This window comes from Diplotaxodon limnothrissa, linkage group LG1 (assembly GCF_057381915.1).
Source record: "Diplotaxodon limnothrissa isolate DT_005_m linkage group LG1, D_limnothrissa_male_GT1.1, whole genome shotgun sequence".
Taxonomy (NCBI): domain Eukaryota; kingdom Metazoa; phylum Chordata; class Actinopteri; order Cichliformes; family Cichlidae; genus Diplotaxodon; species Diplotaxodon limnothrissa.
The window spans coordinates 1,502,168-1,519,421 of record NC_140596.1 but is presented as its reverse complement, the minus strand read 5'-3'; the positions used below and the strand labels follow the sequence as shown (position 1 = coordinate 1,519,421).

At 46.9% G+C, this 17,254-nt stretch overlaps 1 protein-coding gene across 4 annotated transcripts in view; it reads right to left on the bottom strand.

Annotated features, from left to right (window-relative positions):
- Positions 1 to 9,031: 9,031 nt before the first annotated feature.
- LOC146639182 (plakophilin-3-like) overlaps positions 9,032 to 17,254 on the bottom strand; it is a 31,206-nt gene continuing 22,983 nt past the window's right edge. For 3 of the 4 annotated variants that reach the window (XM_085355453.1, XM_085355273.1, XM_085355404.1), the window contains 6 exons: positions 16,283 to 16,447; positions 15,135 to 15,308; positions 14,900 to 15,053; positions 14,564 to 14,759; positions 14,227 to 14,314; positions 9,032 to 10,127 (listed from right to left, as the gene is read on the bottom strand). In XM_085355453.1, the coding sequence (XP_085211579.1) occupies positions 10,086 to 10,127; positions 14,227 to 14,314; positions 14,564 to 14,759; positions 14,900 to 15,053; positions 15,135 to 15,308; positions 16,283 to 16,447 (819 nt within the window). In that variant the 3' untranslated portion in view covers positions 9,032 to 10,085. The remainder of the gene's footprint in view (positions 10,128 to 14,226; positions 14,315 to 14,563; positions 14,760 to 14,899; positions 15,054 to 15,134; positions 15,309 to 16,282; positions 16,448 to 17,254) is intronic. The other variant, XM_085355357.1, reaches the window with a different exon arrangement.

Here is a 17,254-nt window from a genome sequence, read left to right as displayed (position 1 = left end):
CATCCTGAGTAGTTGAGGTCCAACTTTCAACACATCCCTCCTCCGGGACACCTACTGTACCTGTGTGCCAGGTTTCATCTCAATCTGCTGCATCAATAATTGTTTAATATTGATGGATCAAAAGTGCTGCTGAGAGAGTCATGACAGGGACTATAAAGAGGCAGCATATTTGCTTGTCTTCACTGACTCGCTTTGAAATCCAGATTTTAATTTTGGAATATTAGGTGTACTTGTGGTTCCTATAGAATTTTAATGTTGAACAGGAATCAGAGTCTTCATCTCTCAGACCTCTCTTCTGTGGATGCAGCTCACATCATTCTGTACAATACGATAATTTTTAATTCTACAACTGTTTATAACCTGCATAGTTCACATTTCTGTATAGCTGTATATCTCATATTCTGTATAGTTTTTCATATTTATATCCTGTTCATAGCTTGTACTCACTACAGCCTGTACATACTTATAGTTATAGAATATTCACAACTTACTTCATACCGTGTACATTATAACATACCATAATAGACCCATTTCTGTAATATACTTACATACCTATATTATTGCTAATATATATTGTAATACATCTATTACAATATATACTTCTTGATGGATGCAAACTGCATTTCGTTGCCTTGTACCTGTGACATGTGCAATGACAATAAAGTCGAATTCTATTCTATATTAATTCAGAAGACAAACACCCGTCTCTGCTTTTGAGCTTAGCATTAAAACCCTCAGTTTTGACAAATAATACAGTTATAGTGGATCAGGTGACCCTGAATCTTCCCTTATTTGTGCTGCAATAAGCCTAGGCTCTTGCTGGCTTCCCATCATGTATGAATTTTTTCCTTCTTTGCTCGTTCTGTGTTTATACACCTCTCTGCATTTCATCATTAGTTAGTATGTATCTCTTGCACAGTGTATATGTTGTCCTATGGGTGTCTCTCCTTGAGCCTGTTTCTGCCAGATGTTTCTACCTCTTCAAATGGAGTTTTTCCTTCCCACTCACACTAAATGTTAGCTCATATGGGTACTTAAATTGTTGGGGTTTTCTTTGTATTATTGTTTTTTTTTTTTTTTTTTTTTTTTTTTTTTAATGACATCAGAAACAGCAGTATGCGACATTACGTGATGGCAGAGCTTCAGTTCATCCTTTGTCATTTTTTTTTTTTTTTTAATAAATAGGACAGGGGGAATGAATGAGAGAAAGAGGGGGAGAGAAAGAAAGAAAACCAAAGGGGAGAAGAGACGGTGAGAAGGGGGGGGAAGAGAGAGAAAAAAAAAAAGAACTCCTGGGTCACCTGTATGGAGAAAAAAAAAAAACAACAAACAAACAAAAAAAACAAACAGAGGAGACAGCAAACAACAAAGAGCAACATAATAATAGAGAAAACAAAGCACCATCACAATAAACTAGCTAGCCATAGATATCAATATTTACTAAATAATAAACGATATTGTGCAGCACGCAAGATAGACAGCGCACAGTGTGCTTTGAGGCAGCAGCCAAGAAAGCTTTAGTCCGCGTCTGTGAATACCCATGTGTGCATACCTGTGTGGATCAGCATGCTTGCATTCCAAAGGTTTCTCCATGTAATGATCTGCTAGGGAGTGTGGGGGGGCCACAGCCCCGTCCTCCAGGGTGTGAAGTGGGTATGGAGGAGATCAAAACTCCAGACATCCAGAGGCCCCCAGAACACAAGAGACCATGGAAGACCAACAGAGGGGCAGCCGCGCCACTGTTCCAGTAAGAGCTGAGGAGAGTCCCAGATGAGGGCTCGCCCAGCAGCCGCGGAGCAGAAGTCAGGGGGAGTTGCAGTGACGCGCCCGTGAGCTCCGCCGGCCCCCAGCTGTGCCTGAGTGACCGAGCCCCAGGCCGAGAGGCCGGGGGCACCCCACCTCCAAAGGGGCCCGAGCGAGCCCCAGGCCCCAGGCCCCGACAAGCGGCCGCCAAGGAGTGAGCCGGTGTGTACCCGGACGCCCACCCCCAGACACAAAGAACCACCAACACACCGACACCTGAGGGAGTCCGCCACCGGCAGGGGAAGTGGTGGTGGGTGGAGATAGGCCTCCAAACCTTGGAGGGCCTGAGGTGTCCCCAGAGAGGTGGCGTCTGATACCCAACCTGACATATAGACACAGACATACAGGCACACACAGACACAAACATCCATTCCCACCCTCATGCTCTCATGTGCACTCACTCCACACTCAACCAACGTGGAGACAGACATAAAGAGACGCTGTACACACAATCACACTCCCCAAGCGTACTCTACAAACCGGGTCTAGGTACCCTTGCCCCTGGAGGGGGGAATTGCACCCAGACCCAGGTGGTGTTACCCTTTTCCCTGCGGTGGGGAGAGGCAGACCACCCCGACTCCGCAGCAGCAGGGAGGCCCCACACCCCAGACCGCAGTCGGACGGCCAACTCCTCCTACTAGCCCTCCCGCTCCAGCAGGCCGCAGAGAATGGGAGTGGGAGAAGACTCCAAACCTCCCTCCACCCGCTCATTGTAGTGTTGATGCATATGTGTTCTAAGGTGCAATTAAAACCCAGGAGGGCATGGAGCTACCTGCCAAGGAGCAGCAGGTAAGCGCATAGTCCCTCCTGCTAGCCCTCAATGACTAAGTGTATTTAAAATTGAGAGGTGGGCAACGACGCCAGGGGTGAGGTATACACCCTGATGGTAATTTGGACTCCGTGATTGTGCCCACCCCCAAGATCCTATATGTATGTGTAATGAGAGTGTGAATAATGTGAATGTCTAAGTTGTGGGATAAAATTGAGGCAGAGGCAGCCAGAAGGGGACAGGGGGGGGGTAGCCTCCTCTGCACCCTGGTGACATACCCCCACTCCAAGGCCCTGCATGTGTGGGTGGTTGTGGAGGAGCGGGAAGAGGGAGGCAGCTGGAGATGGGGAGGGAAGGAAGGGAGGGGCAGGTAACCCCTCCCTGGGGCCAGCTCCCCCGCTGACCCCAGTAGGCACTCCCACCCTTCGCGACCCGCCAGGGAAGGGGGGCCCAGGCCCATCAGACCGGGGCCCAGTGCAGTAGCGCCCTCCGGCTCCACAGAGCCCTGGACAGTCCACCCAACCCCACCACAGAGAAAACTGCACCCACCCCACCATCCACACATCTTCCAGACTACATAAGACGGTAAACGCCCAGGCTGAGATCTTCCTCCACCTCTCCTGTATCTCCCCCTCCTGCAGAGAGTTCCTGAAGAGAAGAAAGCTCCTGCAAGATGTGACCATCCCCCCCACCAGTTGAAGAGCCCCCCAGGCGGCTCGACGCACCGGCGGCACCCTGCTCCAGGGCCGGGCCCCCATGCACCCACCCGCCCACAACCCCGGCAACACACCAACCAGGACCCAAGCCCCCGAGGCCCGGCCCGGGCCCCAGCCCAGAGACGGAGCGCCCCCAGAACCTCACGCCCATCCCGGACCCACCCAGGGGCAGCCAGGTTGCCAGGTCAGTAACCCACGTCCGTCAGCACAGACCCTCCCCTAGCCCCGCTGCACGCAGCCGCGAGGAAACCGTCACCTGAGAGCCAACAGAGCCCCCAACCGGACGTGACCGCTACCCCGGGTTGAGCCCCCCAAGGAAGATGCCTCCGGGGAACCCCCCGACGCCCTAAGCCTGTCCCTACCCCCTCACCAATCACAACAGTGAAGGCGGGACCAAACTATGACCCCCCACCCCCACTAGGTGATGGAGCTGATAAAAGGAGTCCAGAGCAATTGATCTGATGTGGTGGCAGAGGCTGTGTCAAGACTAATGTAATCTAATAGATAATTTCTATATTGGTTAGAATTAAGATTATTTTTATTTTTCCAGTTCATGAGGACTGTTTTCTTGGCTATGCATAGGGCAGTGAAGATCATATGGGCTATATTCTTTTCTGAAGTGACATTATCTAAGCTGCCCAGTAGACACACTAAGGGGGAAGTTGGAATGTTACATTTCAGACACTTTGATAAGTCTTCACATATCTCGCGCCAAAACTTTTGCACTGGTGGACAGAACCAAAGAGCGTGGATGTAATTGTCTGGTGTATTGCCTTGACAGTGTGAGCAGTTGTTGGAAGATGTAAAGCCCATCTTGAACATCCGATGACCTGTATAGTGCACTCTATGAAGTATTTTGTATTGTATTAATTGCAGACTGGGATTTTTAATTAATTTAAAAGTTTTTAAGCAAATCTGAGACCAGAAGTTTTGGTCTAGGTTGACTGATAAATCTGCTTCCCACTTTGCAGTAGGAAGGGATATTGATTCATCTAATTTAGAAAGTGTTCTGTATATTTTAGATAATAATTTGGGGGATTTAAGAGTAAGAAAATGTGCCGCACTTAGTGGTGTTTGTAATTCAACTTGACTGAGGTTAAATTTCTTTTTTACTATGGATTTAATTTGTTGATATTCTAAAAACCTTGTCTTGTTGATCCCATATTGTTCAACTAGTCTGTCAAATGGAATAAATTCTGTTCCCTCTAATATATGTTCTAAGTATTTAATTCCTTTACAACTCCATTCTGGGAAATTAATCATATTATTGTTTTGTAATATGTCAGGGTTATTCCAGATAGGTGTACGTTTGCATGGGATTAATGAAGACTCCGTTATTTTTAGAAACTCCCACCATGCTGTTAGAGAAAAGCTGATGTTGATACTTTTAAAGCATTCATGTCTTTTGATGTTTGAGCTAATAAATGGTAGGTCTGAAATCTCTAGATCCTTGCATAGTGCCTGTTCAACATCTAGCCAGGGCTCAACTAAGAAGGTATGTTTTAACCATTCTGAGATGAACTGAAGCCTGTTGGCTAAGAAGTATTGGTGAAAATTAGGCAGATCTAATCCTCCTCTATCCTTGGTTCTTTGTAGCGTTTTTAAGCTAATACGCGGGGGTTTATCTTTCCAAAGGAATTTGGAAATATATGAATCCAGAGATCTGAACCAATCTTGTGATGGTTTGTTAGGGATCATCAAAAATAAGTAATTTATTTTTGGTAAGATCATCATTTTTATAGTGGCGACCCTTCCCATGAGTGATATGGGTAAAGATTTCCATCTAGTCAGATCGCCTTCTACTTTCTTTAGAAGTGGGATGTGGTTTAGTTTAGTTAAGTCTGAAAGCTTAGGAGAGACATTAATACCTAAATATTTAATATTTCCGGATTGCAGTGGGGCAGAGGAAGAATTATGGAAGGAGCAGTTAATGGGGAGAACTGTAGATTTTGGCCAGTTAATTGAATAATCTGAAACTCTTGAAAACCAGTTTATTAAAGTAATTACCTCAGAGAGGTTGGTTTGTGTGTTTTGCAGAAAAAGCAACACATCATCTGCATAGAGACTGATTTTATGTTCTATGTTCTTACATTTTATGCCCTTAATTGTTGTAGCCTGTCTAAATGCTGCTGCTAGAGGTTCGATAAAAATTGCAAAAAGTGAGGGGGAGAGTGGGCATCCCTGTCTGGTGCCCCTCAGGAGACAGAAGCTGGAGGATGTCTGGTCATTTGTTCTGATACGAGCCGTTGGGGAATTGTATAATATTCTTATCCAGTTTATGAAAGAGTTTCCAAAACCAAATTTGTGTAAAGTTGCGAATAAAAATTTCCAATTAACTCTGTCAAATGCTTTTTCTGCATCTAGAGATAATATTATGGTTTCGATGTTTTTATCGTATGAGTAGTCTATTAAATTAAGTAATCTACGAGTGTTTGTTGAGGAGTGCCGACCTTTTATGATTCTTTGTATTATTGTTGTGTTTTTACCCAGCAACATAAAGTGTCTTTAGGTGACTGTTGTTGCGATTTGGTGCTGTATAAATAGAATAGAATAGAATAATGTACTTCAGACCGGGAGATTGGCAAAATGTATAAATAGGATGGCGATTAGGGGAATTGGAGACAGCTGTGTAACACAGCAGGGATACATTGGGAATAAGAAGACAGTGGAAGTAAGACTCAACACAAGAGACAAGAGGCCACCAAACTAAAACACAGACTAAGACACACGAGCTTGACACAGACAAAAGCATCAACAGACATGAAGACAAGACTGGCTTTAACACTAGAGTGTTTTCACAAGTCTTCCATCCACTTGTGGAACGCTGAAGAAGAACTACACTTAAAAGCAACATGGAACTGAAAACAAAAGAATACATAATGTAAACATATCATCAAATAATCCAGGACTCACAAGCAATGATATGATGAACAGAACTATAAAGAACAAAGCTGAGAAATGCTTGGTAAACTGACCTAGGACTATGTCATCATGTCATTTTTTAATATCATAGTTAATGTGTCCTGATTTGTAGATAGTGCCATCTTACAAATACCAGGAAATCCAACTGGGTGACAAGCCAGAGTTGTCTGCCCACACACCCACTGACTAGAAAAAGGGTCCAGGACTCTTCAAGCTGGGATACAGGCATCAGAGAAAAAGATGTAAACAGATAGAAAGTCATCAGGAAGGCATAGTCTGTTGTTGCTGCTGCTGTCAGACTTTTTCATTCATCCACTTGTGTCAGACACATACTGAACAGGAATAAACATGACTCACTGCACTCTCACTTTGTATGCCACAATGTTTGCTTAGACACCTGTATGCTTATATTACATTAATGTTAAAACTTGTGTTCCTATGTCTATATATAAGTTTATTTTCATATCTCTATATTAATCTATTTATAGCTCCATTCCCTCACTTCATTTTATACAATTGCTTTGTTCCTGCATGAGAGCTATTTAAAGTGGTTTCACACACAGTGCCTCCAGATGAATACAGAGTTTTGGACAGCAGAGGCTGGAGAATGGTATTGCTCTCTGTGTGAAAAATAACTACTTATTTGAAATGAAGATGAATGTATGTTGTCAAGGCAAAAAAAAAGGTTTTTCTTTTAAACAGTACATTGCATAATGAGAGTTGGCAGTTCGTCTTGTAATTGGAAGGTTGCCGGTTTGAGCCCCGGCTCCCACAGTCTCGGTCGTTGTGTCCTTGGGCAAGACACTTCATCTAAAACCTACTGGTGATGGCCAGAGGGGCTTTTTTTGTTCTTTTCAGTACATTTTACTTCATGTTCATTTTCATTTTTATGATGTTTCTACTTTTACATAATTCCTCCCACATAGCATAATTGGTATGGCCTGGATCTGTCCCACACAATGTGCTGACACATGGCCTGCGTACCGCAAAGAATGACGGCCCTCTGGTGGCCCAGATCTGGTTTACCAGAGGTGGCCCACACATGCGCCAGCACAAGGCCAGTTGCAGACACACTGCTGGCCCTGTGCTGGCCCAGAACAGTTTCAGCTCTGGCCCCAGATGTCAGCCTAATGTGTACCTTAGCCATGTAAGCCATGTAATAACAACATGTGCTGGAACATAATAGTGCAAAAGTAACATGACGAAACTCTGTTCAGACAGTGAATGGACTGATTCTTATACAGCGCTTTTTTACTCACCCATATTACTCAAAGTGCTCTATACAACATGTCACATTCACCCAATCAGGCCAAATGTGGCATGCCATCACATAAACAGTGCCATCTTACCATGCCAGAAGTCAGCCAGCAGTGCCGGCTTGACACCAGATCCAGGCAAGACCCGTCTGCTATGTGGGATGACTTGTTCTTTTGGCGTTTTAGTTGTGGATTATGTTTGGGCTGTGTCTCTTGCCCTTTCAGTATTGTTTTCTTGTGCTTCTAAGTGTCCCTTTGTTTCTTTTTAGGTTATGTAGTATGGGTTAGAGATATTTTGTATGTTGTTTTTGTTTAATAAATCCGCCTTTTGGATTATTCCCTGATGTGCCTGAGTTCTGTTATTTAGTGTCACTTTGAAAGGACACACATCCAGCATTGACATATAATTGTTCTTTCAATTTTTGATAAAGATTACAGTGAATTGAGATGAAACTTGGCACACAGGTACAGTAGGTGTCCCGGAGGAGGGATGTGTTGAAAGTTGGACCTCAACTACTCAGGATGATTTTTAATGAATTTCTGAAATTTCCATAATTGTATTGACTGTATTGGGCTGTTTCATTTAAATTTGTGTGCGCGCGTGCGACTGTTCGCGCGCGGGTATAGGCTTTCAATCGGCATATAAAGCGAAAAGGCGCTACCGTACAGACTGGTGTAAAAGCGCAAGGAAATTTATGCGGCGGATAAGAGGCGGCTGGCTTGACCGCGGCTCACAAATGACGGCTCACTTTACCGCTGTGAGTCTCTGCAGGTGGACGGACGTCTAAACGCTCCTACTGGTGGAACCGTTCTGCTCTGTCAGTGTCTGATCCTCCCGTTAACTGTAACAGGCTGTGACTCATTCACGGGTGAAGGACGTCCTGCCCTAAACGGAACTATGACAACAAGCCCTTCTATCAAAAACACGTTGAACGTTTTCAGGAGAAAAGTGTTCACATCCTGAAATTTACAGTTTTGTTCTTTGTTCATTCGTTGCGGGTGAGCTCGAGGGCGCCCCCTATGGTGCAACACTCGCCCTGTGTTCCTCCTGTGCGCGGTTTTAACAGCAGGGGTAAAACCCACGTCGCGTCACGTGTGAAAATGCTTCTGTAGGTGAGACTGGTTATGTTTGCTAATGCTAATAATCACTGGGATTTATATCAGCTGCACGCAGAGTGAAGCAGCAGGGCTGAGATGCAGTAAACAGCACCACCTGTGGGTGGTGTCAGGAAACGACACACTCCATAAACATGCCCTCTATAGTGTGACTGATGTGGAGCACACTGACATGAATCACTGTGACTTTAGCAGCATAATGTTTCCATCTCAGGGAACTCTTGTTCCACTGTGGGTGGTCTCAAAGTGGACAGCTCCCACGTCGGCTGCTGTGCTGGATGTTCATACATGACCTGCTGGGGAAACACGATCGCAGATGTTTCTCACGGCGGGAATGAGCCGGGCGAGGCTGCGTTCTCTGGCCACGCCTCCTCAAAAACAATGTTTGCACTGTGCTCGTTTCAGCAGCAGCTTCTAACACGGCCGGTCGAATAAGAACCATCCAGAGAACTTCTGTTAATGCACAGTATTTATTGACACAGTTTAGAAACATCCACGCATTTGTTCGTTCATGGTTTACAAACCAACCAACCAGCCAACCAACCAGCAATCGTTGTTAATCTTCATTTCAGATACAGGAGTTAAAGTATTCACTTCAGTTTTATTACCTTTTATTAACAGTTAGAAAATGTTCCTACACACGAAATCATCACGTCTACATTTCGACCCTCTGTGCTTCCCTTTAACTCAACTCACACCTCTGCTGTGAGAAGCAGAAGTTGCAGAAATCGGTGAGCAAACCTCGCGTGATCTGCTCGCGGCTTTCCGACAAAATCATCCCAACAGCCGTCGCCCACGGAAACAAGTCAGGCTAAACTAAACCGAATCATCCTTTAACCTTTAAGCACGCCCCAGGACGCCGCTCACCTGCCAGAACGCACCTGTGAGACGTCGTTAGAGTCTGAAGATCTGACCTCTGACCTTTGGATTAAAAAAAGTAATGAGTGAGTGGTGACCTGCAGGTCTTCAACGGTGTGTTCACAACAAACGTGGAGCGTGATTACATACAAAGTTCATGCAATGAGGCAAGTTCATGCTGGGCGATACAAACGGGGGCGAATCTGCCTTCACACGGGAGAGCCGGGATTCTCCTCCAGCGCCACGTGGACGCCGACTGAACCATCGGCATCACAGGGGTGAATGCTCCGGTTTCCACGGTGACTGCAGTCACATGAGGTGAAACCTTCATGTTTGATGTGAACACACCCTAAAAGACACACATGTGCATCAATATTTACAACGGTAAGTGAACGCATCGGCAACCAAAGCTAAACTCTACGAGCACCGCACGTAACGCGAACACGTCCAAGGCGTGGAGTCGGACTCTGACGTGTGTCCGTGTCGAGCTTCCCGTCAGACTCTCTGCGGCTGAGCGAACGCACAGCTGCCAAAGGCCACGTGCGTTTGCGTGGCTCCGGGTCACTATCGCCTTCCTGGAAGTCGGTCGCAGTCACATAACGGGTTCGGTCAACTTCGTCTTGGTCCCGAGGTCAAACGCTGAGCCTAGAAGGATCCGTCTGCGAAGTCTCGTTTGCCGAATCCTTTCTGGAAAAAGACACAAACAGAAACTCACCCAGTGTCCCCACAGAGCGACTCGACCGTCATCATCATCGTTCGTAATACAAAAAACGTCCCAGTTTTACTTTGGATGTTTGCATGATTTCACCCGCTGCCCCCTGCTGGACACCAGCCTGCAGATGTTTGTCTCACACTCAGCTCACTTTTATTTACACAGCAACAGTCGCCTCAAGGCGCTGTAAGGTCGACCCTACAATAATACATACAGAGAAAAACCCAACAATCACATGACCCCCTATGAGCAGCACTTTGGCGACCAGCCTCAGGGAGGGGCGGGGCCATCTGCTGCGACCGGCTGGAGTGAGCGGGCTGGCACCGCTCGTCTTCACATCCACAGATTATCAGCGGGATTCAACTCTCTGCAGGCCGCTCGGTGAAGCTCACTTTGGTGTTTGGGGCGCAGCCTCGCCCTCCTTTCTTTGAACCCAAGCAGCGTCTCTGACCAAAGGGCGCTCCCGGTCTGCAGGATGTTCCTCAGGCTGTCCTCAGCATACTTCAGTCTGTGTTTTAGTCTTGTGCTTCCTGGTGTGCAGGTGATGTCACTACATCGGCTCAGTGAAGTTAGTGTTTAGACTCTCACTGGTTTTCTCTCCAAGCCTCTGAAATCTTTGCTTCCTGTCTCTGCAGGCTTCTTCTGTGAGCACCGACTGTTTCTCTCAAGTCTGGACTTTTGTTTTTAGCCTGATGTTTTCTCAGTGACAGCTCGAACCCCGCTGAAGTCTTTTATTCTGAAGAGAACCCTCAGCTTCCACTGGAGCATTACAGAGTGAAAGCACATCACTGCACAGCAGTGGTTTGAGCTGTGCTCCAATAAAAGCTCAGTGTCTCAGAGGGTAACAGTAATAATAACACGGACTCTGGTCATGTTTAGAAATCATTCTGTAATTTGTGCTAAAACAAAATGATTTATGTTTGATGAAGAAAACGCTGTGATTAAAAGAATCTTTGGAGGAGGGTACAACTCAGTCCTGCTCTGCCCTCTAGTGGGCGACTACGTGCCCACACCTACCCACCCAACACAGCTGATGTCGCAACAGAGACACACCCACAGTTTACAGCATGAATTCCTCTTTTTTTACCGCGTACGAGTACAAATACTTAAAGTACTTCAGTGTAGGGTGAGCAGAACACGCGAGTACTACAGGAGCTTTTAGAGGAAATGAAGAATAAGCAGCAGGTCCAGAGTAGAGTACGACTAACACTGAGCCGATCAGGCGGTAAGATCCTGCAGTGCAGCTTAAAAATCATCAAAGGAGTGATGAAAGATGCTGCAACCGTGAATCGTTAAAAGATGAAGTGTCTGAAGACGCAGCTCAGTGGAATTACAGCCTGTAGCTCACTCCACAGGCCGTCGCTCCACTGCTGCAGCGCCGTGCAGGGCGGGTTCCTGCGTCGCCCACAGACAGACGCCCACACGAAGCCTCGCTGTGTGATGGTGAAATGTCCCTCGGACCTCAGAACTCACAGACCTACAAACGTCAGCCCACAGCAGCTTCGGCCCACAGCAGCTTCCCCACAGCAGCTTCAGCCCACAGCAGCTTCAGCCCACAGCAGCTTCCCCACAGCAGCTTCCCCACAGCAGCTTCAGCCCACAGCAGCTTCAGCCCACAGCAGCTTCAGCCCACAGCAGCTTCCCCACAGCAGCTTCAGCCCACAGCAGCTTCAGTCCACAGCAGCACTATTATAAGCGATGTGGAGAGGAGCAGCTTCTGAGGGCTCTGTGATCTATCAGGAATTTTGAGCGTTATCCTGACGTGGACATCGGCACAATGCCATGCAGCCGTGCACGGTGTACTTTTGAAGGACTGGAAGTTTAGATTTTCTGTCATAAACTAAAGTGTCTGTGTGTGTCCCTGTGTGTGTCACTGAACTTTAGCTGTGCTCCAGGTTCCTCTGCAGCCGTCTCCTGGTCGCCTGCTGCAGGCTCAGAAGAATGAAGGAGCCCATGTATCTGTCAGCCTTCATCAGGCGCTCGGAGCCGTTTCCACAGCGCAGCACCATAAACTCAGAGAAGTTGCACAATAAACGGAGCCTGGGCTATAAAAGCTGGGCCGCCACACTCAGCGTTACCTAACAAAGCTGTTTGTCGACAGTTTGACTGCAGAGAAAAAGTTTCACCATCTGTAAACCAGAAATATTCATCCTGTCATTTTGTTTCTGCACAGTTGTGTTCCAGATGTGTTATCTGCACAACTGGGTTTGTGTGAAAGTGCAGGGAGATAAAGGCCTGGGTTTGTTTGTGCTGCGCGGATTTACGGGAGGAGGACCGCCAAGTTCACCTCAGCAGAGACACAGAGGCGAACCCAAAATGTCTGAGCCAGATTCTCCACATTCCTGCTGCAGCTCAGCAGACACGAGGAAAGGATTCTCACAGCAGGAGCGGGTGGGGGGTCTGCTAATGCCTCCACAGAAGGAGGGGAGGCTACAGACAGACTCGCATTTAGCTTTTCATCATCATCATCATCATGTGGTGTTCTGGGGCAGAGTGAGCCCCTGCCAGCCCAATCATTAACAAGTTTAATTTCATTTTTAGTTCAGAGACGGAGTTTAGCAAGTCTCCAGTCTGACTGCTGCTTACTTCAGAGAAAATATTTGCTTTTGCAGAACTTCCAGATAAGCACGTCCACAGACTAATGAGGGCCAGGCTCGGGTGCAGAGCAGAGGAGGGAGGCAGCGAGGAAGAGGAGTTACAAGAAGTGGAGGTCAAGTGAGATAAAAAACAGATACAGCCAGATGCAGACGAGAAAACCATCTGGTGGAAACAAACGGAGCACAATGACAGCCCACGCCCACAGCTTCTCCCCAGCTCAGGCTGCAGGAAATAAAACAGCAGGACGGGTTCAGGCTCTTTGACTTAAACATAGCTGCAACCAGAAATGTGACAAAGGCTCCCAAAGGCACCACAAGCACGCCGCCTCCGTCTTCACCTCGACGACACGTTTGAGACCCGTCCTGTTCGCCCTCACTCTGCTGCTTCAGCCTTTGAGGATGAAGACGCAGAGAGAGAAACCTGGTGAATGTGGTGCTGGTTTGTTTTTGGCACAGCGGCTCGCTGCTTGTGCCAAAGCGAGTCCCGCTGCCGCGTCCTCACACACACGTGATCCTGATGCGTTATTGTCACACTCGTAAGCGGTGCGCGCTTGATGTCTCTGCATTATCATCCAGGTAAGGAAATCCAAACAGGCTGATTCTGTTCATCTGGATGTTTGCAGCTGACTGCAGGTTTCCAACCTTATAAACAGGACATTTACACAATGACTGAAACAATGGCCTACGAGGTCATGACCATTAACATGTAAATTGACCAATTGGCCATGAGTCCCGTTCACAGAGAGTTGGGGAACGGCTGCAATCACAGCATTATAAGATGGTGACAGATGTACCCTTAGGCCCCCTCCTCGATTCAGAGATGGTCTCCTTGACTCCGCCCTCAAACCAGCGTTCCTCCCTGTCCAGGATGTGTACTTCCTCATCACTGAGTCCTGATGCTCCTGATGCTCCTGACACATAAGGGCTCACTAAAGGTTTTCAGGCAGCAGCTGTCCTTCTTCTCGTCTTTAGGAGCCTTCAGGCTGATCAACAGTCTCTGGTTGCTGATCAATGGTGTGTTTGTCAGCCTGGCTACAGAGCTGAAGAGAAACCTGGGGTTGTTCTTATTTTCTTCAATCAGTGATGAATAGTAAGATGTTCTGGCTTTGCGGAGGGCTTTCTTATAAAGCAGCAAACTATTTCTCCAGGCTAAATGATGATCCTCTAAATCTGTGACACGCCATTTCCTCTCCAGCTTACGAGTCATCTGCTTTAGGGTACGTGTTTGAGAATTATACCACGGAGTCAGGTACTTCTGATTTGTCACAGGAGCTACAGTCGTACGCAGTGAGGAGGTCAAATGATTGACAAGATAAGATAACAGCAGGTGACTTATATCCTCAAACTCAGTTGCAGCACTTTCAGAAAAACATCTACTGTGACGAAATCTACTCCCCGCTGCTGGAAATAATTAGCGGGTGAATCAACAGAGAGTGTGTTCTGGATGAAGCATGTGAAGATTACACATGAAACTCACCAGTCTGTAGTCTCTGTGCAGCTTCTTGTACTGGAACATGTTGCAGAGGACGGTCGAGGCTGCTCGGGCAGCTTTTTGACTCCCGGAGCTAAAAGTGAAGGACAGCAGAGAGTGAGAGAGGACAGGAGGACTAATGAGGCGGAAATACCAGAGCAGCAGGGACGAGCTTCATCACAAACATGTCCCGCAGTGTGAAGGAAAGGTTATAACAGACATGTGAAGTCCTAAACAGGAAACAAAGGTCGCAGAGGGGTCACAGCTTTGTTTCAGCGGAAACATGAAGAGTCTGAAGAGAAACGGCGGCAGAGCCGGCGACCATCAGCGCGACTACACGTACCTGCTGTCGTGGGACGTCTTGATGCCCACCAGTTTGGGGATGCCGTTGAAGTGACAGACGTCGCGGGCTGCCGAGGAGCTGCAGGTGACCAGGTGGTTGAGGGCTCCGCAGAGGTTGACCACCACGTCGCTGGATGGCATTTTCTGCAGGCCGTCTGCGGGAAGCTTGGACACCAGAAGCCCCACCATGTTCTTAGCTGCCACGACACAGAAGAAGGACTTGAATAAGAAAGACTCTGGAGCGGACCTGGACCTTGGGGTCCAGAGAACGGGAAAAAGGCGGATGCACTGAAGCCCCTTAAAAGCAGAGCTGCACCTGTCCCAGCAAGGCTCTTACCCATGTGCTGTTTGTCGGTGGCGTGCCGGGCCAGATTTCTCAGCAGGCCGCTCAGAGGCCTGAGCTCCGTGTCGCTGATGGTGTCCAGCCGGTCCAGGAGGATGGGAAGCATCCGCTCCTTCTCTATAATCACCATGCTCAGCACGGACGCCCACTAACAGAGAGGAGCAAAGGTCACGTGAGCCTGCAGAGACCGCACCTCGCATTAAAGCTGACGATCGGGATGAGGCGTTACCCTGGCATCTCCCGCGGTGATGTTCTGCAGGGCTCCGATGGCGGCCTCGCGGCTGCAGGAACTGTAGTCGCTGTTCTGCAGGATGAGCTTGTAGAGCCCCACCACCTTCGGGTGCCACAGCCACTCGGACCCTTTAGGCTGAGACAGGGTGGGCAGGTTCTGGTGATTCTGCTGCTGGCGAAGAGAGAAATCAAGTACAAATACAGAATTTGGGGTCAAAAGTAGCAAAAATATATAAAACAAAAAGTTGATTTATTCAAATAATTCATAATTGAAGAAAATCTGCTGAGTGTAAACTCAACGTAAAACTAAACCAAACCAAACTAAACCAAACCATGCTAAACCAAACCATGCTAAAGTAAACCAAGCCAAGCTAAGCTAAGCTAAACTAAACTAAACCATGCTAAACCAAACCAAACTAAACCAAGCTAAGCTAAGCTAAACTAAACTAAACTAAACCAAAAGAAACTAAACCAAACTAAGCTAAACCAAACTAAGCTAAGCTAAGCTAAACTAAACCAAAAGAAACTAAACCAAGCTAAGCTAAACTAAACTAAGCTAAACCAAGCTAAGCTAAACCAGGCTAAGCTAAACCAAGCTAAGCTAAACTAAACTAAACCAGACTAAGCTAAACCAAGCTAAACTAAACCAAACTAAACCAAGCTAAGCTAAACTAAACTAAACCAAAAGAAACTAAACCAGACTAAGCTAAACCAAGCTAATTAAACCAAGCTAAACTAAACTAAACCAGACTAAGCTAAACCAAGCTAATTAAACCAAGCTAAACTAAACTAAACCAGACTAAACAAACCTAACATTAAACGAAACTACTTTCATGAGTTACAGTAGCACTTGTTTGCAGACTTTGTACTAAATTGATAAACTGTGAGAATCAAGTTGAGTCGTTCAATAAAAACAAAGATTGTTATGAATTTATCTTTCAGGCGCTCGTGTGATTAAACTGCTTACGTCTGTCTGCTGCTGTTTTCCAGTTTCACATTTAAGTTAGATTTTAAACGAACACATTACTATGAAATCTAGCAGACCGTAGCTACTCTAATGTGCAGAAGGTTTTGGAGGTGATGGGGATCCAGACACAGAGCACCACACGGGTGGATAACACCAGCACCCTCTCCTCCTGCTCGTACCTCCACGTTCTTCTTGCTGTACAGAGTGAAGCAGCCGATGGTCTCGATCTCTCTGTTGGCAGAAGCTCTCGACGGGCCCTCGAGGCGGAGCTGGACTGAGGGGGGAAGCTCCGAGTACAGCTGATAGGACAGATTTCTCATCACGCACAGGGAGTTCTCCAAACCCTGAACACGCAGACAGGAAATAAAAAATGGATATCAGTTAAAAGAGCGACCGAAACAAACGGGCTCAAAGCAGCGAGTCTTAGTCACCGTGCCGACTCTGATGAGCTTCAGACACTAAAAGCACAGAAAGAAGTCTGAACCCTTTTCACACGCGACCCAAACCACCGCACCATTAATAACGTGGAGAGTCGCCACCATCGAAAATTGGGAATGACTGAGGATTCTGTCGCCCTCGTCCTTGAAGCTCGCACATCGCGATATCCCGTTTCAGTCGCTCCCACCCCCGCTCTGACCCGAGGACAGACAAAATCTATTTTTATTAACCAGCTGTTTTCTTTCTCCCAGCCTTCTTTATGATGCACTGCTGCAGTTTTACATCTTTGCACTTTTTAACAACAGCACAGAGATGATTTCAGAGGAATAACTGGAATACTGGCCACACTAAAAATAGAACAAAGACATACAGGAAATGTCTTCAGTTTTATTCATTTAGCGACACATTCCAGCACAACCAGCCCGAGGACACTTTGGGAAATCCGTTGAGTGGGACGGCGGTGAGTCAGCGACTTCCTGACAAACACCAGTCCAGACTGCACCAGGCCCACTCGTCACTTTAGTAGGTGAAACTAAGAGCTGAGAGTAAAATCAGCCTGATACTAACGCAGCAGCGAACACGATGAAGACGAGCAGATGATCTCGAAGGTCGGCCAAAGTGAACTCTGGTTTTGGTTTCTATCGACCGGCTCTCAGATCTGTGGGATCACTCCTCGTTTATACAAGTTTAGAAGTAAAGCCTCTACAGTCATG